The sequence below is a fragment of the Culex quinquefasciatus genome, chromosome 2 (genome assembly GCF_015732765.1).
Source record: "Culex quinquefasciatus strain JHB chromosome 2, VPISU_Cqui_1.0_pri_paternal, whole genome shotgun sequence".
In the NCBI taxonomy this organism is placed as follows: Eukaryota; Metazoa; Arthropoda; class Insecta; order Diptera; family Culicidae; genus Culex; species Culex quinquefasciatus.
In genome coordinates this window covers 39,674,307-39,700,211 of record NC_051862.1, presented here as the reverse complement: position 1 = coordinate 39,700,211, position 25,905 = coordinate 39,674,307, and the positions used below count along the sequence as shown (strand labels likewise).

Here is a 25,905-nt window from a genome sequence, read left to right as displayed (position 1 = left end):
AAAACCAAATTGATCAGAAAATTCACTCAAAAGTTACAGCTGTTTGAATATTTACATACCATTTTTGCTTGGACAGCAGCCAAAATTGTATGAAGACTTGTATGGGTGAACCAATGACGCAAAATAGCTTATTTGGTCATAGGGAAGGCCCCCACAAAGTTTGAGTCAAATCAAAAAATAAAAATGGTCGAAATCGGCCAATTTCGTAGAGAGTTGCTCAATTGCAAATATTTTTTGAAGTTTATGTCCCTAGACTCAAATCAAATGTAAAGTTTCAATTTTCAAAAATCTAAGTTAGCAGAAAAATGGTTTTTAGTAGATTAGACTTTTATTTTCATTTAAATGTTGAAGTTTTTGAAAAAATGCCCCCTGATTTTTCCGGCTGATTTTAAAGGGAAGGGTTGACATAATTTTGAGAAGACGAAAAAAAGTGATTTTGAAAGAAGCGGGCCAATCTAGCCGTTGCTCTTTGCGAGGCAAGGCCTGCTTCGATCGTGTTTGGCCTGCGTCGTTGTTTCACGCGGGAAAAGAGGTAGAAAAAGTGTTTTTACCCAAATGCCACTTATTTATCATTATATACGCGCTGATCCCTGTTTTGCCTGATGGTATTGGAAGTTTAAAGATAGTTCGAGGATCCGTTTGGTTCTTGTTCTATGTTTTGGCGGGGCCAGACAATGCCCAATGACCTCGGAATTGGGCGGCTAGGATCTCTGCCATTCAAAAATGGTTCATTGTAAGCAGCGCGAGGGCTGTCACCATGACCATGATCATGACATTTCACTAAAAAGTTAAGAAGAGAAAAAACAACATTAAGATAAATGCATTTTTTTAACAGATTTTGAGAAGTTTTATTAGTAAGTAAAATATAAAGACAAAAGTGTTGATGATTAGGGTTATGTTCATACCATCAGCAGGGGTGGCATTGGGTTTAGTGGTGACATTGGATCATTCAAAATTGCAGATAACTGTATGACTCAATATCACCATTTCTACCTTCCATATCCAATGTTACCGTAATTTGATCAACAAAAATAAGTTAAAAATAGAAAAAAATCAATCATTGATTTTTTATACAATTTTAAACTACACATTGATTTTTATAAAATTAGATTATCAAATTTTAATAATTCGGTAAAAAATCTAAATGTGCTACATCAGATAAAATGCAATTTAGAAAAAATGCTATTTTTTTGGAAAACTTTTACGAAAGAACTTTAATGAAATTTATGCTGTTTACCTAGTTTACCTCGCAGTTAATTAAATTATTAAACCAAAACTTTTAAAGTTATTTTGTTTACAGTCATCCCTCATATTCGGAACAGATTACAGATCGGCCATTGTTCAACAAATCATGGAAAATCGATAATTGAACATAATGATTTGCTTTTACCTTCATGTGAAAGCTTTTCTTGCGATCTTTCGATTGATGTATAAACCGGTCATATATTTTTACGTTTTATATCAAGTTTTTAAAGAAAAATATTGACCCTTGAAATCCACAAATTCGGAACACTTTTTTCTTACGATGTAAACAAACTTTTTTTTCTCTCCAGGAGTATTTATTTTTTTACAAATAATGACTTCACACTCTGAAACCAATAAAACTCATGCTTAGTAATGTTTATGAATGGTCTGATCACTTTTTTTTTGTGAAAATATCAGTTAAATTCAGGTGTTCCACAATTGTGGTAGGCACAATAACATCCCACAAGCATGGAACAGGCAATTTTGAGGCAGTATTTTGCTGCTCTGGATAAAATAGTCTTGAATGGCAGGTTTTTGCTTGAAAAGTACTACTTTTACTAGTGAAATAGCATGAGAATGTTCAGATAAAGGTCCTAAAAATAGTAGGGTCGACAGAAAAGTTGCATTTTGTATCCTATTGAAAAATTACCACAAAAGTGTTCCGAATTTGTGGGTGTTCCGAATTTGTGGGTGTTCCGAATATGTGGGATGACTGTACCCAAAAGCAAAATATCCAAAGCAACCTTTTTTTAAATCACAATTTTAACAAAACTTTCCTGATTATTTTTTATGAAGTCAAAAAGATTTTTTTGATTTCTTTTGTTTCGTAACTAAGGTTTGCAGCTCAAACAAATTAGTGCCATACTTGATGCAAACAAGCCCCCTTTCACAAATCTCACCTTAATGCAATATTTATAATTGCATAATTAACGTAATTGCATTTCATTCAACTCACCTTAGCTACCCAGCTCGCTTTACATGCAAGTTCATGTGTTGATTTAACCTCATGCAAAGCGAAAATTTAAACTGCCTACCTTGGCTAGAAATTCAAAACCATTGAAAACATTTTGACTGTAAAATCAGCCATAATTGGAACCGATTATGATTAAGAGATTTCTTTTCACGCCGAGGCTTTTTTTCTCACCTCCTCATTAAAACCCGACCCGTTTTATTCTACAGTCTCGAAAGCCAAAGGCAGCAAAGGTGAGGGATAACTCCACCATCCAACGAAGGTTAAAACAGTTGAAACTCGAAGCGAACAACGCGATGAAGACATCTCACGGGAGGAGTGAAAACTTTTAAAATGATTACAAGATTAATTTGATGATTTAACACTTTAACCGTTTCGGGAGGGGGGCTCGGCGGCGTTAATCTCCGGGATCGGATCGGATCGGGCTCGATTCAGGGAGCGTGTTAAACAGGTTAAGAGTTGCGCGGTGAGCAGAAGCACCGATTTGAGAGGGCTGATCAATCGAAGCCAGCCATGACGAGACGGCGGGTGCATGTAAATTGATGTTGGGAAAGGTTCGGGATTTGGCCGACTCGTGGGATGATTATGGGCTTTCGAGCCCGACAGGTAGCAAGTGTCGAAGGGTTTAGCGATTGGAAATTGGTGTTTAATGCGTGGCAGATCAAATTATAGGAAATTATCGAGAGGGAAATCATGGGTTACTGTCGGTGGAAGTGAAATTTAGGGTAAACGTTTGATATAGGACATGCACTTGTTGGATCGACGGTGTTGCGAAGAAAGTTCACAGATATAATTTAGGAAACTTAAGTGGGAGAAGGTAGTTTTCAAAACTTAAATCACTTTTAAACCAGATTTTGATACTTTTTGATTTTTTTTATTCCTAATAATCAGGCTTAGTGATTTTTCACGCTCAATAATAACAAATTTCACTGGACTTTAATTTCAAAACACAAAATTTTACGGAGGTTTCGCGGAACGTGTTTTATAAATAACTATGAAAATCTTATGTTAAACTTGCAGAAATTACTTTTTATGATTTACTGTATATTTTTTTCAATAAAACTAATCAAAATCTTCAAACAAAAAAACTTTTCCAATTTAAAACAAAATTGCTTGGTTTATGGATGGGCTCTAAATATATTTTGAAACCAAAATTTAGAGCATGCGTATTATCATTTCTTGAACTGCTTTTTTAATGTTCGGCTCATATACTGCCCACCATTGAAAAAACGGCTAATATCCACTTTTGGCAAAAACGAGATATTAGCACCAGGTGGTAGAGGATGTTCCGAAGCATCTTCTGGAACTTGAATTTCACTGAAATAGTGTTTAGACTTGGCTGCCGATGCGAAAAACCAAACGGCTAATATGCCACTCTTATGGGAAATTGCCTTGACGGAGATTTTGTTACAAACACTAAAACGCGTTTTTCTCGGAATAGGGGAAAGTGGGGCAAGTGTAACAAGCTAAGGAAATGCTCGTTATAACCCATTAAAAAAGTTAAAAATCTGTCGGATTTAATTATAATTATCTTATTCTAGGTCTTGGCTAAGACTTTGATTGAAAAAGTTTTTAAAAAATCCTGTTTTTAATGCAAAAAAAATGATTTTAAAATTTTTGATTTTCTGTACGTTCTACTCAACTAGTGGGGCAAGACGAACAACCCGTTGGGGCAAGAGGAACAATGCATGAAAAAACATGTTAATTTGCCAACAATTGAACTGTTATCACTTAATTACATCAGATTAGAACGTTTGGAACGTTTCTTTCATTTTTAGATTAAATAATAATATTTGACTAAAAATTTGATCGTTTCTACGAAAAAAATTATAACCTGGATAATAAATAGTAAATTTCCATAACATCACTATATTTGGTATGGACAATTTTTTTTTAACAATTTTTAATCAGTTTGTAAGTACTATTATGTATTTATTTCGCAATAAAATATGTTGTTGCAGCAATTCGTATTTTTTCCATACTAAAAGTCCATATGGTACACTTGCCCCACCTGAACAAGATTTTTGAAAAGCTCTCAACAAAAATAACCAAAAGTTAAATCATACTTTATAATAGGTGCAATTCATTGGTAGGGACACTACTGATCTAGGAAAAATAGCATTTTGATAAAATGAGCCTTAACGGTGCACAGCAACCAGAACTTTTGCACCCAGATTTTTGTTGCAGACATTTTAGTATCTTTAAAACTACGGGTACTATAGAAATATTTTTTAATTCTTCCCCTAAAATACTGTCCACAAAGTAATTTACAACAAAGTTTCACTAATTTTACAATCCCGTAGTTGCAGGATTGGGTCCGTAAGTTTGACAATTTTGGAATAAGAAGACAACAACATCCTTCGTTGCTGTGCACCCTTAAAACGAACCTTATTTTGTACTTTCCAAATATTATAAGAAAACAAAGGTTTTGAAAAAAACTTCATTAAATCTTATGCCCCGTGGCGTTTACGTCGTTTTGGCAGTTATGTGCTAGTAGAATCAGCTAATTGCATTGCTAGCAACAAATCCTCATACTGGAAATAATCAAAATTGTAAAAAATACGGCCGTACGAGCGGTTGTTCCTCTTGCCCCATATGGTCGTCTTGCCCCACCTTCCCCTACTTGATTTGGCATAATAGCCGAATTTTCAATTATGGGCAGTATAGCGAAACAGTTTTCGCTGATTTGCTACTATTTTATCTTTTTACATTTTATTGAATTCCATATTAAATCAAGATTCAACAAAAATTAAAATAACTTTTCTGCGACATTTTTCCCAGTTAAAATATGTTTGAAGTTTTTATCTCACTTTAAAAAAACTAAATTAAAAATCATAAGGCAAAAATAATTCAATTTGTAACGAAATCTTCAAAATTTTATTCAAAATCAGAACAGAAAAAAACTGTATTTTTAATAAATCCTCGGGGACCATCCACCCAAAATATCGTGAAAATTAAACAGGCCTCAGACAAAAGAAAATCTGAAATGTTCTTAAAAGGTGACTTAAAAGATAAAAAAAAACTATTAATTGCATCTTGAATAAACCAAGCTTGACTCGTTTAATTTCTTTAGACATTATATCTTATAATTATAATCAAATTGTTATAACATTTTTCAATCTATTTCTTATTCTTAGCTCCTCCGGTCAAGAATACTTTTTTTTTCTTTTTTTCTACTGAATGTTACTTTAACATGAATGTTTCGATTAAATCAATTCAACTAAACCAATTCTGTGCAATCTTAAAAAAAATCAAATAATTGAATTGAAAAATGTAACATTTATTCAAATTATTTGAGAAAATTGATAAATTTCACGGAATTTCACGGAAATCTTCAAATTTCACGAATTTTACGCTGTCCTAGAAATCGTGAAAATTCTTTAACCCTACTAATAATTTTTAGGCATCTAAAATAAAACTAAACTTCAAAAGCTGGACTTACGTAAAAGCTGATATATAGAACTTCACCTTTAATTGCATTTTTATGCATTAAAGTTTTAATGAAAGAAATTGTTTATTTTTTTCAAGAAAATTTCTCTAACTTACTAAAAATAAGGTTAAAGAGTAAATCTTATAAAAAAATAGATGCGTTTGATTTAAAATATATCAAAAAGCGTATTTATTATTCTTCAGTAAAAAACATTAAAAAACAGATGAAAATGATCCAAAAAATATTCGTTATTACTTTTCTTGTTATTCTCGAATGACGAAACGACTACTTATCATCTCAAATAACAGTACTGACAAGTACTATTCAGCATCCATTTGAGTGCTGAAAAGTTTAATTTTTAAGAACTTATATTGAAAAGAAACGGCAAAAATTAAAGTGGAGTTACAAAATGAAGAAATTGTGATATCTGGAATTGCAAATATGCTTGTACTTAACTCGTTCCGTAATTTGATTTTTTTTTTCAGCACTCGTTGTTTTTATCCCTCTTGGTAAATCTCGTAGGATAAATGATGAATCGTGCTGAAAAAAAAACGTGGTTTTGCAACTTGTTGCATTTACTATTATTTCTATGTTGTTTATTTAAAAAAAAAACCATTCCGATTTTGCGTGAAAAATAAAATTATTTGTCAAACAATTACATCAACAATTTTACAAAGTACAAACAATTGGACCCCGCAAAGTAAACAAAACTTCACGGTGACATAACAGAAGGACATGTATTTGCTTAGATGACACAAGCAGTTCCCCTTGTTTGCTAGCCTAATGTGGGAAAATTCGGTTTGGTTTTGTTTACCTTTCTCACTTGGACATTTGCGGCCTCTTCTTTTAGATTATGGCTGACTGATGTTTGTTTTGTGTCCAAACAGGTGCGTTATCACATTAATTTAGCTGGATTTATGGTAAATTGTCACACAGACTAAATTTCTCGAATCATCATTCGAACCGTTTTCAGTGGCGATCGATTCTGATTCACTGCACCGTTAAAAGTTCCCCACCAAATACCTTGCTGTCCCTTTCCATGTCCGTAGATTCCGTTTAAGTTGTTTCTGAAATTAGATTTAAATAACACTCGTTTAACCATTAAACTAGATAATTTTCATTAGACTTACCTGTAAATACTATTACCGCAATCGTAGTGCCAAAATCCACTAGCCAACGTTTCAGCGCATTCCGGAAAGCTACCTCCCCTCACATCAACCGTCGAAAACGCCTCATCAAAGTACCTTCCCATCGCGTCCCCAGCCGTCCCCGTAAAGATCGATCCCAACCTCAACCGATACGCTTGCGTCTCGTCCTCCACCTTGACGTAGTTATACCTCGCGTAAGCCTCCTTTCCCTCAAAGTCTTCCATCTCAATCAGAAGCTCCGAATCCTGCAGCGTTAGCTGCACGAGGCTTTCCAACCCTAGCCAGAACTCACCACGAGCATCCCCGAACCCGTTCCGGTAGTCGACCCAACTACGGTTGAAGTTGACAGTGCCTTCCAGTCGACTTTGGAACACCAACCAGCCACCACCGTGGCGATCCATTTGACAGAGTGCCTCCAGGGTGGCACCGCTTTTGAGGGTTATGGTGTGAACTCCGGAAGTTGTGGCGTATCGATGTAGTACTAGATGTTTTGGGTTTACACGTTGTGTAGGCTTCACTGTTGTGGTATGTTGGTTTCAGTGTAGTACTAGTTGGGATTGGATTCGGAGTAGTACTAGTTGTCTCTGATGTAGTACTAGTTGAACCAATTGGGGTGGTTTGTGGCAAGCTGGTTGTTGTGTCCGTAGGTTGTTCCGTAGTAGAAGGTAGCGTTGAGGTTGGCAGTGGACTCTCGGTGTTAACTGGTGGCAGTGGAGGTCCTTGACATTTTGGAATCAGTTCAAAGTACAAATCCCTCAAAGCATCGTGATTAGCACAGAACTGTTGGTTGACCATTATGGTACTGCAATTATGTCTTATGATCAAACAATTTTCTAAATATTTAAACATTTCAACTTACGCTGACTGACTGGTCACGTGAGTCAGATTCCCCACTGTAATTGCCTGATTGATTTCCAAAACCTTTATGGACTCCTCAACGCGACCAACAATCCAAGATAGTTGGTCCATCGATTGTCGCAGCGCTTGTTGTTCGACTATCAGTTGCTCGATTTGTTCGTTGCTTTCCAGGGACATCGTGTTCAACCTTTATATTGAGGTGTAAGTTAGATTACCACGAAAAAAAATAATATTTTTTAAAACATACCTCAAATGTAGATCACGAACCAGCTCCTCCAACTTTGCACTGGATTCTGCCACAACATTTTGCGAAACTGCATTTAGCAAAAGTAATACACAGAATTTCAGCAAAACACTTTTCATTTTGTTCGGATAAAGATGTCGTTGATGATTGACGGTAAACGGAACAAACACCTATCATTTAAAGTGGAAGTTGATTAGATTTATGGATCAATTAGCTTATCTTAATTTCGTGTCACAAAAAATACACCGCTCGTCATGCTTGAAATTGCTTAAAACTTCCAATTCATGGTAATTTAAAAAAAAGAAAGTATTTTCAAAAAAAAAATCAATGCAAAAGTTCAAAAAAGGTTAAAGTGATGAAAGGGCGGTACGACTCCTTCTTTTATTTTTGATGTTCCGAAAAAAATTTAAATTTATCATTTTTTTTAAATAATTGGCATCTTAAAATGATGTTGATTTTAAAATTTGGAGTACATTTGAAAAAGCATTTTTCATAAAAAAAAATCGAATTTCGACGCTCTATCGATTCACCTTGACAGAACTCGTCTATCTCCAACCCTCGAATTTTGAGAAAATAAATTCCGTGGAGTTCGAGTGACGTCCGTGTGTGGTAAAATTTTTGCCAAATTTTGTGTCACGTAGTCCTCGGCTCCCCTATTTTCGATTTTGATTGTTACAAGTGCATTTGAAAGCTTGTGTGCTGAACATGAGTCATTTTGAGACCGAATTTCGAAATATCCATCTGTTTTCGGATGCGGCCAGACTTTTCAACAAAATACACAGTTTTCAAATGAAAATATGGTCAAAATTTTTCATTTTCATATCTTTTATTTATCTTAAAAATTGCATTTTTCGAGCTCTACAACCTCCCAAATTTTCATCCAGATCCATAATCTGGTTCAGGAGTTAGAGCCGTTTGATTAATCTACCATAAGAAAAAAAATCCCTTAAAAAGGTAAAAGCCCACCTGGTGACCTTTGCCAACACTTTTCATTTCCGATTTTATCCGAAATTTCTTTCTACATTCATAGTACAGACCATGAGTGAGCATCTGAAACAAATTTGACATCTATCGGCAATCTGGATCAATTTTAAGAACGATTTACTTTTTGCCTTTCTTACTAAAGAAAGGTATAGGTTTTACTTTAAGGCTGGACGTCATTTTCATCTTCGTAAATATGTCGATTCAGCATGAAACTTAATCGGAAAAATCGTCAAAAAATCACACTGCATCGATTTTCGACGCTTCGTCACCAAGTTGTCAAGTTGAGCCTCGAAAACTGGCGCGAGAATGCTGGCGCATATATTTTGTGGCTCGACTTATACTCTTTTTGTAGTAGCTTGTCTACCGATGTTTCCTACAACGTGTAAGATATCGTAGCTTTTCGTTTTCTTTTGCCCTATGCGTTTTTGCATAACTGTCCCATGTTTATGCAAAAACTTTTGTGACATAGTCCATTCATCCGGCTACAATCAATTTGTTTCCAGTGTGCTCCTAAAATCGCCTAAAGGTAGACGTCATTTTTCGTGATTTCGTAAGTTTCCAATAGGAGCTTTCTAAGCTTTTCATCTTTTATATCGTTTTCAAAGTTTTCAATGCTGGCGACGCCAATGGCTTTCTACCTAAGGTAGTCGCGATTGAGTGTGTAGTGGTGCGGTTTTAAAAATAGCTATTTCTGACACTCTCACTTATGTAGAAGCTGAATGGCGAGCTTCTCTGCACCGTGCGGCACACGCGGTTCACTTGTACCTCGGTTTTGCTTTACGCCTGCTTTGTTCGGTACGATGGTACGATGAACTAAAATACCAACACACAAAAGGGCTCGACCGAAGCTAGAAAACCAAAACCGCGGTGTGCGTTATCACTGACGCATGGGCAGCTTGTTATGCTCGCGTTTTTCATAAACTCTTGTTTGATTAAGAATATGTACGATTGAAAATATTGTTTTGGTGAAAATTGCGTTTTTTATTTCTTTTCGAAAGCATATCATTTATAATACTTTGCTTTCATCATTAGACTTTCTTTTGTACTGACGTTATAAATAAACAAAGTCGTTGTTATGAATTTAAAGAAGAAGTTCTACTATTGTTATATTCTTTAGTAAGAAAGGCTCTATCTCACCCCAGGTGAGATTAAATCGGGTTTTTCAGTCTTAATCGAAACTCATGTCGTTTTATGAAAAATTTAATTTACTTTTCGAATCAGCAATAACCCAGAGTAGAGCAATTCTCTACAAAATCGGCCGATTTCGATTTTTTGATTTTTTTGTATTTTTTCTATTTGGCTCAAACTTTGTGGGAGCCTTCCTATGACCAAAATAAGCTATTTTCTGTCATTTGTTCATCCATACAAGTCTCCATCCAAAAATGATACGTAAATATTCGAAAATCTCTAATAAAATTTCTGATCAAATTGTTGTCGGCAAAGTTGTAGGTATTTTTGAGAAATATTTAGAAAAAAGTAGGGACACGGAAACAAATTGCCGATTATTTAATTTACTTTTTTCACAAAAACTCAATTTTCCAAAATACATATTTTTTATTTTCGAGATTTGATATATTTTAGGGGTCAAAAACCCACATCTTTTAAGCCATTCAAAAGTTTTGCCGACGGGTTATGATTTTTTTTAAATCATTTTTGCAGAAAATTGAAATCTCGTACTTAATTTTTTTCCCTAATTTTTTTATGTAAAATTTAATTTGCAATCAAAAAATATTTTAAATTTTTTTTTGAATAAGTGTACTGTTAAATAAAGCCATTCAAAGTAAAATTTTGTCCGATAAATTCCGTTTTTTTTTACTTTTTAAAATAGTATCCATGATTATCCATTGGAGGGTTGTTTGGGTAAGACCGCTGTATCTTCGCAACCAGAATTCCAATCTTCAATGTTTCTTAGACGAAATTGCAGGAAATTTTGAAAAAAACTAGTTTTAGGAATGGACATTGTTTTAAAAAGTCTATAAGCCGAATTCATCGGACAAAATTTTAATTTAATTGGCTTTATTTTGAAAACTGTGTTAAGTGCTAAAAAAATTTAAAGAACTTTTCGATTATAAATTCAATTTTACATAACAAGACTAAGATCAAAAAAAATCAAGTTCAAGATTTCAATTTAAAAAAAATCCTCAGAAGGCATTTTTTTTAATACATATGGTTTGATTAATACAAAGTTATAGAGCAAAGAATTACAAAACAAAAATGTTTTTAACTGTCACTAGTTATCGCGGTTTTATGATTTTTTTTAAAGATTTCCTGTGAGTTAGGAGAGACCAAAATTAAAGAAATAAAAGAAATTTCCAGAAAAGAGTTCAGACAAACTTTATTGAAATCTTATCAAATTTACAAAATTTTTGGCCCATCATAAATCATACGTTCAGCAAAGCTTTCAGACTCCTTATGGTTTCGAATCATCATTCTGACCGTCTTTAAGGGGTTCCGATTTTGCGTCGAAGATCCTCTAAAAGTTCCCCACCAAATGCCTTTTTGGTTGTGTCCATGACCGTAGATTCCGTTCAAGTTGTTCCTACAAAAATTCTCATTTAAAAAAATTCTAAACCCACAAAATTCAAACCCAACCTGTTCAAACTATCCCCGCAGCTATAATGCCAGAATCCACTCGCCAACGTTTCAGCACAAACAGCGTGACTTGTGAGCCTCTCCGAGTCGTACGTCGAAAACCGCTCATTATAGTAATACCCCAGCGAATCCCCAGCCGAACCCTCAAAAATACCACCCAACCGCAACCGATAGTTGGCGGTTGCGTCCTCCACCGCAAAGTGCGGATACAGCGCATACTCCGTAACCTGCTCATAGTCCTCCATATCAATCAAAAGCTCACTCCACTCCGAGGTCAACTCGACCAAATGTTCCAATCCGAGCCAGAACTCCCCACTGGCATCTCCAAATCCGTTCCGGTAGTCGGACCAACAACGGTTAAAGTCCACCGAGCCGTCCAGTCGACTTTGAAAGACCAGCCAACCACCTCCCATGAGCTGCTGCTCGCAGAACACCTGGATTTCGGTGCCACTTTCCAGCACGATTCGGTAGACGCCGGAAATTGGTGGGGCATCGACGCAGGATCGGTACACTTGTGCGGAAGGATCTTCGGTTGTGGTCACTGTAGCTTCAGAGGTAGTGGTCTCCACAGTAGTTTCAGGAGTTGTAGCCTCCGTCGTGCTAGTCGGAAGCGGACTCGAAGGGAGACTTCCACACGTTAAATAGTAATCGTCAAGTAGATCTTGTGACGAGTCATTAGCAGCGCAAAATTGCTGATGGACAATGGTGTTACTGAAAAGATAAAATTTTAGTCGCGCTTCCTTTTAAAATACCTCAAAATGATACTTACTCAAACTGACTGGAAACGCGAGTAACATTCCGTTCGACGATGGCGTGACCATTTTCTAATACCTTCAACGATCGATCTAGCAGACCTGCCTCCCAGGACAAGGTCTCCACGGTTTGACGAAGAAGGTGGTTCTCGGCTGTTACCTCCTCTAAACGTTTGTTTCTCGTCGAAAATAGTTCCTCCAATCTGGAAGCAATCAGTTTTTACTCAAATTTTCCGAAAGAAAACGACGAAAAACGTACTGCTGCTGTATTTCTAGAATTTGTTCCTCAAGGCTTAAGTTAGAGGAATTATCCGCCGAAACATTAAAACTTGAACTGCCAAAAAGAAGCACAAACAGTGCCAACGAGGGCACAATACGTTTCATTTTAGATTCCAACCTCGACGCTGTATCGACGACTGATACTGAAATCATAAAGTCGCTTTTATTTTGATTGGAACTAAATGGTGTTGAGCACTTGTAATCTAATCTCAAAGGACTGCCAAAATTATCAGCAGACAACACCGCGTTTCAAAAATTATTTTAAAGAGATTTCAAATTATAAAATTAATTTGGTGTCTTCTGCAAAGTTAAGTGCAGCTTTAAAAAATAGGTACCGTCATCAAGGGTGACAATGGGTCTGGGGGAAGAGATTGGGTCATACAAATTTCAGCATTTTTGTATGACCCAATCTCACCCCCAGACCCAATGCCACCCCTGCTGACGGTACGCGGAAGAATCAGGTTTGTTTTTTTTTTAATTTGTAAGAGTTGAATCCCAAAATACGAGTTTTTAAATTTTCGTTTTTTTATATTTCAGGGAACTAAGGGACCATCCATAAACCACGTGGACACTTTTTTGAGAATCTGTTACCCCCCCCCCCCTTCGTGGACAATTGTCCATACAAAAAAAAACTTTTTTATATGGATCGTGGACAATCGCCATACCCCCTAAAGTCTCCACGTGGTTTATGGATGGTCCCTAAAAAGGCATCTATTGCGCTATAGTTTAGGGTGGTGCAAAATCTGGTACCGGCACCGAGCAATGATTTTTTTTAAAGAAATATGGGATTTTGGACAAAAAAAAATGTCAAACAAATTTCAAAAATAATGTTTAGATTCAAAATCTTTTTTTTTTGTTCTTGTCACAAATTTGTTAAATCCAATAGATATTATTTATGCTTCTATGCTCTCTTGTTCTAAGATTGCTCTGGGATTTCTATCTAGTTAGCATAATAGACAACAGAATCATAAATATATCAATGAATTTAATAGTTTTTTTCTGCGGTTTTACGTCTTTTTTCAATTTGTGCACCCAATATCAAAAATTTGTAAAAAGATTAAAATGCCAAAATTTTATAATAAAAGACTTCATTAACGTTTCTTTAATGTTTTCGAAAAAGTAAGCAAATTTTCTCAAATTTTCCTCTTTTTACATTGTTGATAGGACTGCTCGTGATTCATCTTCTTAAAGTTCAAATTTTGTGAAAAATTAGATTTTCTTAATGTCATACAATTAGCCCTATTTTTGAACTTACTTTATCTCTGAAACTATTGGATCAATTTTTCATGTTATTAAACGAGACAAATAAGAAATTGTCTGCTCTTTTCAATCAAGCTCAACTTTTATAATGGCCTTTAGACATTTTAAAATGTTGAGCTCATAAAAAGAGATGACAATTTCTCAAAAGATTCACTTTTAAAAATTGAATATAGTATCTGGGATATCTCTAGTTCAAAAATAAGGGTCAACCGAAATAAAAAATTATAGGAATTTTTTTTCAGTTTTTGAAAATATTTTCCAAAGGTGTGGAAAACCTTGATGATTTTTAATTGCGGAAAATTAAACAAATTTCTTTTAAAACTAATTTTTTTTTTTTTGAAATGTTAATTCACATTACTTTAGATTTTTAGTATTGGCGCGAAAAATCAGCGGAAAACATATTTTTTCCGCAATCAATTCATTACAATTGGATAATTCTCCGCCAACTCACACAGCAGTTACCCCGACCCCTCTTCGATTTGCGTGAAACTTTGTCCTAAGGGGTAACTTTTGTCCCTGATCACGAATCCGAGGTCCGTTTTTTGATATCTCGTGACGGAGGGGCGGTACGACCCCTTCCATTTTTGAACATGCGAAAAAAGAGGTGTTTTTAATAATTTGCAGCCTGAAACGGTGATGAGATAGAAATTTGGTGTCAAAAGGACTTTTATGTAAAATTAGACGCCCGATTTGATGGCGTACTCAGAATTCCGAAAAAACGTATTTTTTATCGAAAAAACACTAAAAAAGTTTTGAAAATTCTTCCCTTTTTCGTTACTAGACTGTAAGAAATTTTGGAGCATGTCATTTTAAGGGAAATTTAATGTACTTTTCGAATCTACATTGACCCAGATGGGTCATTTTTTCGCGATTTTACGAGATATTCACGAGATATCAAAAAACGGACCTCGGATTCGTGATCAGGGACAAAACTTACCCCTTAGGACAAAGTTTCACGCAAATCGAAGAGGGGTCGGGGCAACTTTTCCCGATTTCGTGTGAGTTGGTATAGAATTACCCCAATATAAAAGCCATTTTTCTGCGTTCATTCTTATTTTTAGCATGATTGATACAATTAAAAGAAAACGTTTTATATTTTCATGAAATTTCAATCATCAATATCGCAAAAAAAAATCATTTTTTGCTAAAAAATAATGTTTCGTTTTCACAAACAAAAAGAAAATACACATTTGAAAACTAATGATTGTAAAAAATCTGTACTGGTGAAAAATGCATTTATCAACACTTTTTTCATTGAAATGTAGAAACCAGGGCAAGTAATTTTGTTTTTTTTTCTATTTTGTTGACCCCCCTTGACCTCGGCCACACCATGATTTGCCTAATGAGAAAATATTTAAAAAAAATAAAATAAAAAACATTTCAAGAGATTGCCGTAGCTGCGTAGCTGGACATTATTCATAATTTTTACAAAATATACATTTGTTAAATATGTTATGAATATTTTTTAAGCAAATAATAATTACTTGAAAAGTAAGGAGCGGCCGTGGCTGACTGGTTACGGTGTTCGCTTTGTAAGCGAATGGTTCTGGGTTCGATGCCCATCTGCTCCCAACGAGAAAGTTAAGAACACATAAATTTGAAATGATGAATATGAACGAAAAATCAAAGTCGCTCGAGGCGGGGTTCGATCCTCCGTCCTTTGGATTGGTAAGCAAAAATGCTAACCACTAGGCCATGACGACTTGGTAAGCGTGGACTGGAATTAGGAATACTGTTACAGAGAGCGAGTTGTGGCGCTATAACCACGGCAAATAGTGTCCAGGGCATTCGTGGAAATACAATGTCCCATCCCAGAGGGTCCCGGAGTACCAAACCTTCTTAGCATGGTGCTCCCAACGAATACAACCAAAAATCTCGGAGCGTATGGTGGTGTGTCCCCACGCTTCTTCCTCCCTTGTCGATTCAGAATTGTGTTGTTGTTCGAACACTCAGTCACAGAGCTCAAACTCAACCCAATTACGAGTCATCTCTGCGATACGGCTTTACGCAGTAGGCCTGGCCGGTTTAACGCTTGTGATGTTTCAATGCATTCTAATGCAATGGCGCACTACAAATGTTAATAAATGACAAGAAGAGTGCTAGGCGTCATCTAACCTAAGGCACTCTCCAGGATCCCTTCGAAAGATTGGCTGCGCTAGGGTCTGATTAGATTAGATTAGATTAGATTAGAAATAATAATTACTTGAAAAGTCCCCGATAATCTTTCATTGATTTAGCGTATACCAATCAACGATGCCAATGTCTACGCAAGGGGATTTTCACTCGTTTGATAAAGTAAGCCCGCCCCCTTCCGATTAACGTTCAATCCATGTTTCATCGCTAAATTTGTCCGGTGCATCCCCAGGAATGAATGGAGTTGTGAAATTTGCGTGCGTCGTCAGGTATTGGTATCAATATTAAGACAATTCAACTAGAATAAACAAACAACAAGTAGCAATACCTACCTCAAGATAAAACTTTTTAAATTGAATTATTTGTCTTTTCTGAATATATATTTCGAAAAGATTAGTGGTAGATCGGGGTTCAAATCCCAGCTCGGACCAACACAACTGGTGATCGATTCTCTTCTGGATTCAATTGCTTAGTAAGAGGAAGGTAGTGCATCGTCACAAACTGGAGCTTATCACGACACCTTATGAAGGCGACCTTTGGAATGTTAACATTAACCTTAACATGTTAACATTAAGTTGAGAATGTAATTGCCACTGAATCCGCTTTGTAAATGCCGGTCCTCGAACTGAAATGTAGGTATCTTTAGGACAGACGACGATTGTTGACCGGTGTAAAATTTGTCAAAATAATCGTAGTGTTACAGATAAGATAATGAAGACTTCCGCCTCAACAATCGACAGCTATATAAAATGAGCTAGTTTTGAAGACAAAATCATTGAAGAAGAGTTACTTAACCAGGTTCCACAATGGCACTTGTCATAGTAAAATTACTATTGCTGGCGATTTTGGCACTTGGGACTTCCTGCCAAGAGTCGTCGCCGAGTCTTGAGGAGCTCGTGCGAGATCTTCATCTGCGGCTGAACGTGATGTCGCTAGAGTTCCACGAGCAGATGGAGCAGCTGGTCACCGAGCAGCAGCTTTTGCGTCAATCCGTTGAGAAGCTTAGCTGGGTGGTTGACCGGGTTGACCAGTCCATGAAGAACATCGAGAACAATCACGATGTCGTGATGCGAAACCTTTCTCATGTGACGAGTCAGTCTGAGTGAGTATAGTTTGAGTTTTGAATGTAAAATTATGTGTCTGACATTGTGTTCTACCAACAGTGCTATAATGGTCAACCAGCAGTTCTGTGCCAACCACGACCGTTTGAGGGATCTGTACTTCGAGACGCTTCCAAGATGTCAGGGACCTCCGCTGCCTCCAGTCACAACCGAGCCTCCACCAATCACAACCCAGCTTCCTCCAACCACTACCGATAATTCTGCAATGTACATTTCTTGCTCGACTGCTCCTCCGGTATCCGGAGTGTACAACATCATCCTCAACTCCGGTCACCTAATCCAGGTGTTCTGCGAACAGATCCTGCAAGGTGGAGGTTGGGCCGTGTTCCAGCGGCGTATGGATGGCTCGGTAGACTTTGACCGTAGCTTCGAGACGTACCAGAATGGATTTGGAGACCCGCGGGGTGAGTTCTGGCTGGGGCTTGAGAATCTACACAGATTATCGCAACAGATGGGTCAGACCGAGCTGCTGGTTGATATGGAGGACTTTATGCAGACCGAGCAGTTCACGTTGTATCGGGAGTTTGCGGTTGGGTCCTGGTTCGACGGTTACAAATTCACGATTGGCAACATTGTGACGGGAACGGCTGGAGATGCCTTGTCACAGTACCAGCAGAAGCAATTCGTAACGTATGACCAGCACGGAGGTTCCGCTTGTGCCGAACACTTGGCAAGTGGATTCTGGCACTTTGATTGTGGTACGGACTTGTTCAGGTAAGTTAGGACTGAATTGTTTTAGTATTAGAGCTTTGAACAAATTTCTATTGCAGAAACAACCTGAACGGCATCTACGGATTAGACCAGGGCCAGCAAGGCGTTTGGTGGGGAACGTTTGGTGGAGCAACGAGTCAGAATCGGTCTCCGTTGAAGAGAGTGCAGATGATGGTGAAGTTTTGAAACCTGGCTGACAGCTTCAATGCCAAATCGTGGCGGTCAAATAAATTGTCAAATTTAAAATAAACATAAATATGTGAATTTACTTGATATCTGGAGCAACATTTGAAAAGGGCGGATAAGCATTTTGACAGCTAGAACTATTTTGCAAATTACGAGCCAACAGGTAACTTTTTAACAAAACCCGCACCGTTAGAAGCTTGCTGGGAAGGCCAGCTATTGTTTAACACATCGAGTTTTGTGAAAAAGTTACCTGTTAGCTCGGAATTTGCAAAATAGTTCTAGCTGTCAAAATGCTTATCCGCCCTTTTCTCGTGTTGCTCCAGATATTATTACTGAATTGCTGAAAAAATCCTTCATTTGATATATAAATTCTGAAAATTGGACAAGAATATGGGACTTTTTCAACAGGACAAGGAAAAATCTCCACGGTATATTATAGTCAGTTTCGCTTGAGGTTGGACGATGTGAATGAATGGGAAAGTGAATGATCTAAGGAGCCACTTTAGGCGAATGGTAACGACTGTTTGCATTGTTGTTAGAATTCTTCGTGTGTTCTCATTTGTAGTGAGATAGTTTTCAATTTTTCTCATCTCATATAGGATGAATTCCATAAGTCGCCCAGGTGAGGTTGTGTGATAATGTAGATTCAATAATTGAGCAACTCTCTACGAAATCGGCCGATTTCGACCATTTTTGTTACAAGTCTCCATACAATTTTGGCTGCTGTCCATACAAAAATTGTACGTAAATATTCAAACAGCTGTAACTTTTGAGTGAATTTTCTTATCAATTTGGTGTCTTGGCCAAACTTGTAGGTATTGTTAAGAACTATTGAGAAAAACATAGGTACACGGAAGAAAAAAAATTGTAGATTTTTTAATCAACCTTTTTTTCACAAAAACTCAATTTTCCAAAATACGTATTTTTTTATTTTCAAGATTTTTTGATATGTTTTAGAGGACAAAAACCCGCAAATTTTGAGCTATAGAGAAGTATAATCAAAAAACCTGCCACCGAGTTATGAATTTTAGAAAAAAATGTGATTTTTAGAAAAAATCGAAATTTCATGCAAAAACAAATTTGACTTAATTTTTGTTATGTAAAATTGAATTTGCAATCGAAAAGTACTTTACAGATTTTTTGATAAAGGGCTCCGTTTTCAAGATATAGCCACCGAAAGTTTGATTTCAGCGAAATATTTGCAGTTTTTCGATTTTTAAAAAAAGTGACCATTTCTAAAAATATTCTTTTTGAAGAGTTCAGACAATTTGCTATAAAATTGTCTAAGAGACATTGAAGATGGGACCTCGGATTGCTGAGATGCAGCGGCTTGGCAGAAAATTGAAGTTTTTTAAGTCTCATCAAAACAACCCACCATTTTCTAATGTCGATATCAACTAATGATCCGATTTTCAATGTTAAAAGATGAAACATTCGTGAAATTTTCCGATCTTTTCGAAAAAAGAAAACTTCAATATTCCTGTTCCTTTTTCTTAAAGCGGCTGTATCTCAGCAACCAGAGGTCCAATCTTTAAAGTCTTTTAGACAGTTTTATAGCAAATTTTCTGAACTTTCTGAATATTTTTAGAAATGGTCACTCATGGTCACTATTTTTAAAAATCGAAAAACTGCAAATATTTCGCTAAAATCAAACTTTCGGTGGCTTTAACTTGAAAACGGAGCCCTTTATCAAAAAATCTGTCATAAACTTTTCGATTGCAATTTCAATTTTACATAAAAAAATGAAGTCAAATTTGTTTTTGCATGAAATTTCGATTTTTTCTAAAAATCACTATTTTTTCAAAAAATCATAACTCGGCCGCAGAATCAAAAAATACTTATTTTGGGAAATTGAGTTTTTGTGAAGAAAAGGTTGATTAAAAAATCTGCAAAAAAAAATTCCGAGTACCTATTTTTTCACAATAGTTCTCAACAATACCTACAACTTTGCCGAAGACACCAAATTGATCAGAAAATTCACTCAAAAGTTACAACTGTTTGAATATTTACGTACAATTTTTGTATGGACAGCAGCCAAAATTTTATGGAGACTTGTATGGGTGAACCAAGGACACAAAAAGCTTATTTGGTCATAGGAAAGGCCCCCACAAAGTTTGAGCAAAATCAAAAAATACAAATAAAATCTATTTTCGGTTTTGGTAGAGAATTGCTCATTTCAAATGTGTCAGCGAGTTATGCAATCCTGTACAGTTTTGAAATTCTACCTTCATTCAAACTTGCATTCTCATCCGATTCTTAAGTTCAATTATATCAGTCTCAATTTTGTATAAGCTACCAATGTATTTTGTACAAATACCTAAACAATAAAAAAAATATTTGGGGGTTTTTATTCAATTCTCATTTATTATATATTCTTAATAAGTACTCTTTATAATATATTTAGATTTTTTGTAATGTGCGTTTGCTGCTCACAGAACGCTTCAACCTCGGAAACGTCTGCCACAGCAATACGGTACATTCCGGACTCTGCGGGAGCGTCGCTGCAAGGTCCTTACATCATGATACTGGGAGGAGGTGCTCCACATGCTGAGTAGTACTCGTCGAGCAGATCTTGTAACGAGTTGTCACTCGCGCAGAACTGCTGGTGGGTCATCGTGTTGCTGAAATCAGCCAAATGTCAATCCTTCCATTCGAGCAATACCTTCTGATTAATACTCACTCAAATTGACCGGAAACGCGAGTTATGTTCCATTCCGCCATATTGTGGTCCAATTCGACACTCTTCATCGATTCCTCCAGCAGGCTGGCTCCCCAGGCCAGGTTGTCCACGGTTTGACGAAGAAGGCGATTCTCGGCTGTTATCTGTTTCAAGCGTTCGTTTCTTGACGAAAAGAGTTCTTCCAACCTGTAAATATCGTTTCATGGTTATTAGAAATTGTTAGAAAATCAAAACCAAGACATACTTCTGCTGAATCTCAAGGATTTGTTCCTCAAGGCTCAAGGAAGAAGAATCGTTCGCGAAAACATTCCTCAAGATGGAGCTACTGAATAGTAGCGCAAGCAAAGCTAACGCTGGAATAATTCTTCCCATGGTTATTGACTACTCAAAGCTTCACCAGTGACTAAAGTTAAACTATAAATAAAGTTTCATTTTGGCTGAAATTTGGTGAGCTTCATCAATTCATAATCTTATCGTGTCTGTGGTATCTCAAATTTTACACCATGTACCAAAAAGTATCAAATAAGAAACAAATTGCAAATTTATACGTCACATGTTATCAAAATACGATTCCCGTACTTATCTGTGTCGATTACGGGAAAATCCCCGCGCAATTCATTCACTAAATTTGTACTCCAAATAAACAAAGGAGCATTTATTACTACACTACTGATAGGGGTTTGTATGGGCTGACCCCCAAAGATTGTGCCAGCTTCGCATCATCGCTATTTTTGTACGGTGCATCCCCTAGCAATTGCTGAAATTGTGAAATTTGTGGAATGCATTACTACGAGATTATATACCTAGAATACTTGCTTCATTGCTGAGTTCAGAAATGAAACATATTCAGTCCTTAAAAATTAAGAAAAGTTGCAATTTTGTTATTTATAGAGCAGGACTCAAAATTTTCCTCGACGGGGATTTAAAAACCCCCAAAAATACTGATGAATCTGTGTATATTTTGACATTTACTGATAACGAAAGATAAGATAGCACAAATTATCTTCTAAAAAGCAATTCCAGTATAAAAAGAGCTCGATACAACGGCAAATTCATTCAAATAGTATAACTTAATCCGGATCAAAACATGGATCGTTACGTGCTAAAATGTTCAGTTCTGGTGCTTCTGGCGCTTGGAACTTCCTGCCAAGAGTCGTCGCCGAGTCTTGAGGAGCTCGTGCGAGATCTTCATCTGCGGCTTAACGTGATGTCACTGGAATTCCACGAGCAGATGGAGCAGCTGGTCACCGAGCAGCAGCTTTTGCGCCAATCCGTGGAGAAGCTTTGCTAGGTGGTTGACCGGGTTGACCAGTCCATGACGAACATCGAGAACAATAACGATGTTGTGATGCGAAATCTTTCTCATGTAACGAGTCAGTCTGAGTGAGTATAGTTTGAGTTTTGATTGTGAGATTATGTGTCTGACCTTGTGTTCTACCAACAGTGCCATAATGGTCAACCAGCAGTTCTGTGCCAACCACGACCGTTTGAGGGATTTGTACTTTGAAACGATCCCGAGATGTCAGGGACCTCCGCTGCCTCCAGTAACAACCGAACCTTCACCAACCACGACCGATCACCCTACACTGTTCACTTCTTGCTCGACTGCTCCTCCGGTATCCGGACTCTACAACATCATGCTCAGCTCCGGCTACGTGGTTCAGCTGTTCTGCGAACAGGACTTGCAAGGTGGAGGTTGGGCCGTGTTCCAGCGGCGTATGGATGGCTCGGTAGACTTCAACCGTACCTTCGCCGAATACCGGAACGGATTTGGAGACCCACGGGGGGAGTTCTGGCTGGGACTTGAGACTTTGCACGCCGTGACGAATCCGGTCACTCAACTGCTGATCGACCTGGAGGACTTTTCCAATGTCCAACAGTACGCGCACTATTCCACGTTTGCGGTCGATCCCGCAGCAAACAACTACCGTTTCCGCATGAATACTGGATCCTATTCTGGAACAGCCGGTGATTCTCTGTCGGATTACTACTTGGAGCGATTTGCGACGCATGACATTGAAGGTGTTTTCTCTCGTTGTGCCGAACTCTTGGCTAGTGGATTTTGGCACTATGATTGTAACCAAAGTCTACGCAGATAATGTTACCGGTTTAGGTTTGAGACAGATTTTTTAAGAAAACATGTTTTTATGTTTCAGGAATAACTTGAACGGAATCTACGGATTTGACCATGGACAGAAGGGCATTTGGTGGGGAACGTTTCGTGGTGCAACGACCCAGAATCGTGCACCGTTGAAGCGAGTCCAGATGATGGTGAAGTTTTAAACCTGAATGACTTATAACGAGAGATCGAAGTAAATAAAGAAGTTGTTATGCTGGAACTCATTTTTATGTTTTCCAACCTATTTTAATACAATACTGTGCTTTTATTCCTGAAGTAACCCCTTAAGGTCGTAGAAGGTGTCTTTCACTTTTGGGGCAATGACTGTTAATACACTCAAAAAAATAGTTCGCGTAAACGTGAACAGAGTTCATGCCACCGGGAACCAGGAAGAAAACTGTTCAACTTTTATGGTGCATTGCATGCCCGTTGGCATGAACTCTGTTCACGTTTACGCGAACTCATTTTTTGAGTGTAATGGTTCTGAATTCAGGGTCCAGAAATAGTAAATTGAAATGAAAAAATAATCACTTTACGCAAAATGCTATAAACAACACAAATATTACCATTTTTTGATTGAAACATTCTGAATCAAGATTTGTATATTTTTCTAAAACAAACATGGCCGCCGATTTTTGCAAAAAAAAACTCTTTCAGAATCATTACTTGACGCCGTTCAACTGAACATTTTTTTTTAATCCAATCAAGTCACCTTTCTTTTGCAAACCGGTTAACTTTTATCGGTTGAAACTGCGTCAAAAATCGGTTTTAGAAAAAAGTTTTTTTTTTTTGCAAAAATCGTCAAAATTTTCATTTTTGGACCACCCTGACACGGCATGAACCACCCTAATGGCCAAACAGAGTTATGTGAACTGTAATTTGAGGTAGAGAAATCCAGACCACATTAGAGGCCGATCCGGGCACTTGTGTTTTGGTCCATACCGTTTGCGTGGGAATTGTTGTATTGGAACACCGTAAATATAACCGAATTTTTAAAGACGTACAATATTTTGCCAACTTGTTTATTTTCTACAAATCGACGTCGTCGTGCTATCATGTCGCACCCGCCATTTTGACGTTCCGAGAAAAACGCGTTTTAATGTTTGACCTTGAATAAACAAAAACGAAAGCACGCAATGTAAACAATAACAAACACGTTTTGTTTGGCTGACTATTCTGTGCATTTTCCCGAAGTTTGGTTGAAGTTGGTTGCTGGAGTCCCGAGTTATAATTAAAAATGTTTACGGTAGTCTAACTTGTACGTGCGTCAAACGCATCCTGACCTGAAATCCCTTTGCCCTTTGTCGCACTTACATCAATTTTCAGAGAGTGACAAGATAGCACGACAGGATTGAAACTTCTTTTATATGTAGAGTGACAAAAATTTTCGGAGCTTTTTTGGTTTTCATTGAATATCTCAGGATTGAAATCGAATTTCGGGGATCTGTGAAGGTCAAAAGATGAGGCATTGTGAGCTGCACAAAATGGCGTTCTTAACTCAATTTGGCCCAAAATGCACGTACGACAAGTTAGCACGATGGCGACGAAATAAAATAAGATTAAAATTCATCTGAGAATGTGTGATTTGTCCAACTAAAAATGATCGAAGTAGCTGTTAAGGACAAAAAAGGAATAAATATCACAGAATTTTGAACATTTGCAACTTTTCGTACACTACAAATGGATTAACTTTTCAGTGATTCGATGTTATACTAATCTCTCTTCGGCAAATATATATTAGATTTTATTTGCTACAAATCTACACAATCAGTTTTGGTAAACACGAGGGAATTTGATATTTCCAGATGAATTAAAAAAAAAATAGGAAAATACCTATTTTGCAGCTTTTATCGAACCTGACGACCAAGATAAACATTTTTCCATGGTGTAGGATGTTAAAGACTTATTCAGAGAACTCAAAACTAATGTTTTGATCAAACAAGACCAAAAAATATCCTAATTTTAGTGAGATATTTGACACTTTTTCTAGTTTTTGGCTAATATATATTCAAAATGAGATAAAATCAATTTTCACCGATAGATGATTTTGGAAAACAGTTTCCCTGACTCAGGACAGTCCCCCAACAAGCTCACCTGGGAGTTAGCGAGGTTCATTCAAGTTTGATAAAAATAACATTTAGACAATCCGTGATGGGAGACATTGGCATGAAAAATCATGCAAACATCAGAAAATTATAGTGTTTTGGAATAGGGATAATGTCAGCTATCCATTAAAATTATAATTTCATAAAAAAATTAAAAAAAATACATTTTTTCCTGTATTTTAAAAATGCAATGTTTCTCGAAAAAATACTCAAAATTATTGTATTTGCCATATGGGTATCAAATGATTGGAATTTTTTCATACATTTCGAGTATAAAATCATTTTTTAAAAACACTCAAAATGTTCACAAAACTACGTATTTTCGAAAAAAAATACTAAAAAATTTCAGTTTTTCCAATATGGGTATCAAAAAGATCGGTATTTTTCATACATATGGGTATCGAACGATCAGGATTTTTTCATACATTTCGAATGTAATAACAACTTTTTTTGAAAATACTCAAAATTTTCACAAAACTACGTATTTTCGAAAAAATACTCAAAATTTTAGTTTTTACGATCAGGATTTTTTCATACATTTCCATTGTAATGACAACATTTTTTAAAATAATCAAAATTTTCACAAAACTACGTATTTTCGAAAAAATACTCTAAATTTCAGTTTTTACAATATGAGTATCAAACGATCGGGATTTTTTCATACATTTCGAATGTAATAACAACATTTTTTTGAAATACTCAAAATTTTCACAAAACTACTTACAAATGTATGAAAAAATCCCGATCGTTTGATACCCATATTTTAAAAACTTAAATTTTGAGTGTTTTTTCGAAAATACGTAGTTTTGTGAAAATTTTAAGTATTTTCAGTTTTTTAATAACTTTTGAAATGTATGAGAAAATCCCGATCGTTCGATACCCATATTTTAAATACTGAAATTTTGAGTATTTCTTCGAAAATACGAAGTTTTGCGATAATCTTGAGTATTTTCAAAAATTGTTGTCATTCGAAATGTATGAAAAAAATCCCGATCGTTTGACACCCACATTGTAAAACGGAGATTTTAAGCATTTTATTTCAAAAATACGTAGTTTTGTGAAAATTTTGAGTGTTTTCAAAAAAATGA

At 36.4% G+C, this 25,905-nt stretch overlaps 2 protein-coding genes across 3 annotated transcripts in view; one reads left to right on the top strand and one right to left on the bottom strand.

Annotated features, from left to right (window-relative positions):
• Nucleotides 1-25,905, top strand: part of LOC6051714 (transcription factor Sox-14) — a 115,744-nt gene that overhangs the window by 51,305 nt on the left and 38,534 nt on the right. The window lies entirely within an intron of this gene.
• On the bottom strand, nt 20,417-20,978 carry LOC119766973. Its single transcript, XM_038253753.1, has 3 exons — nt 20,838-20,978; nt 20,594-20,779; nt 20,417-20,534 (listed from the first exon to the last, which is right to left on the bottom strand). The coding sequence occupies exons 1-3, from the start codon at nt 20,963-20,965 to the stop codon at nt 20,426-20,428; spliced, it is 423 nt and encodes a 140-aa protein (XP_038109681.1). The 5' UTR covers nt 20,966-20,978; the 3' UTR covers nt 20,417-20,425.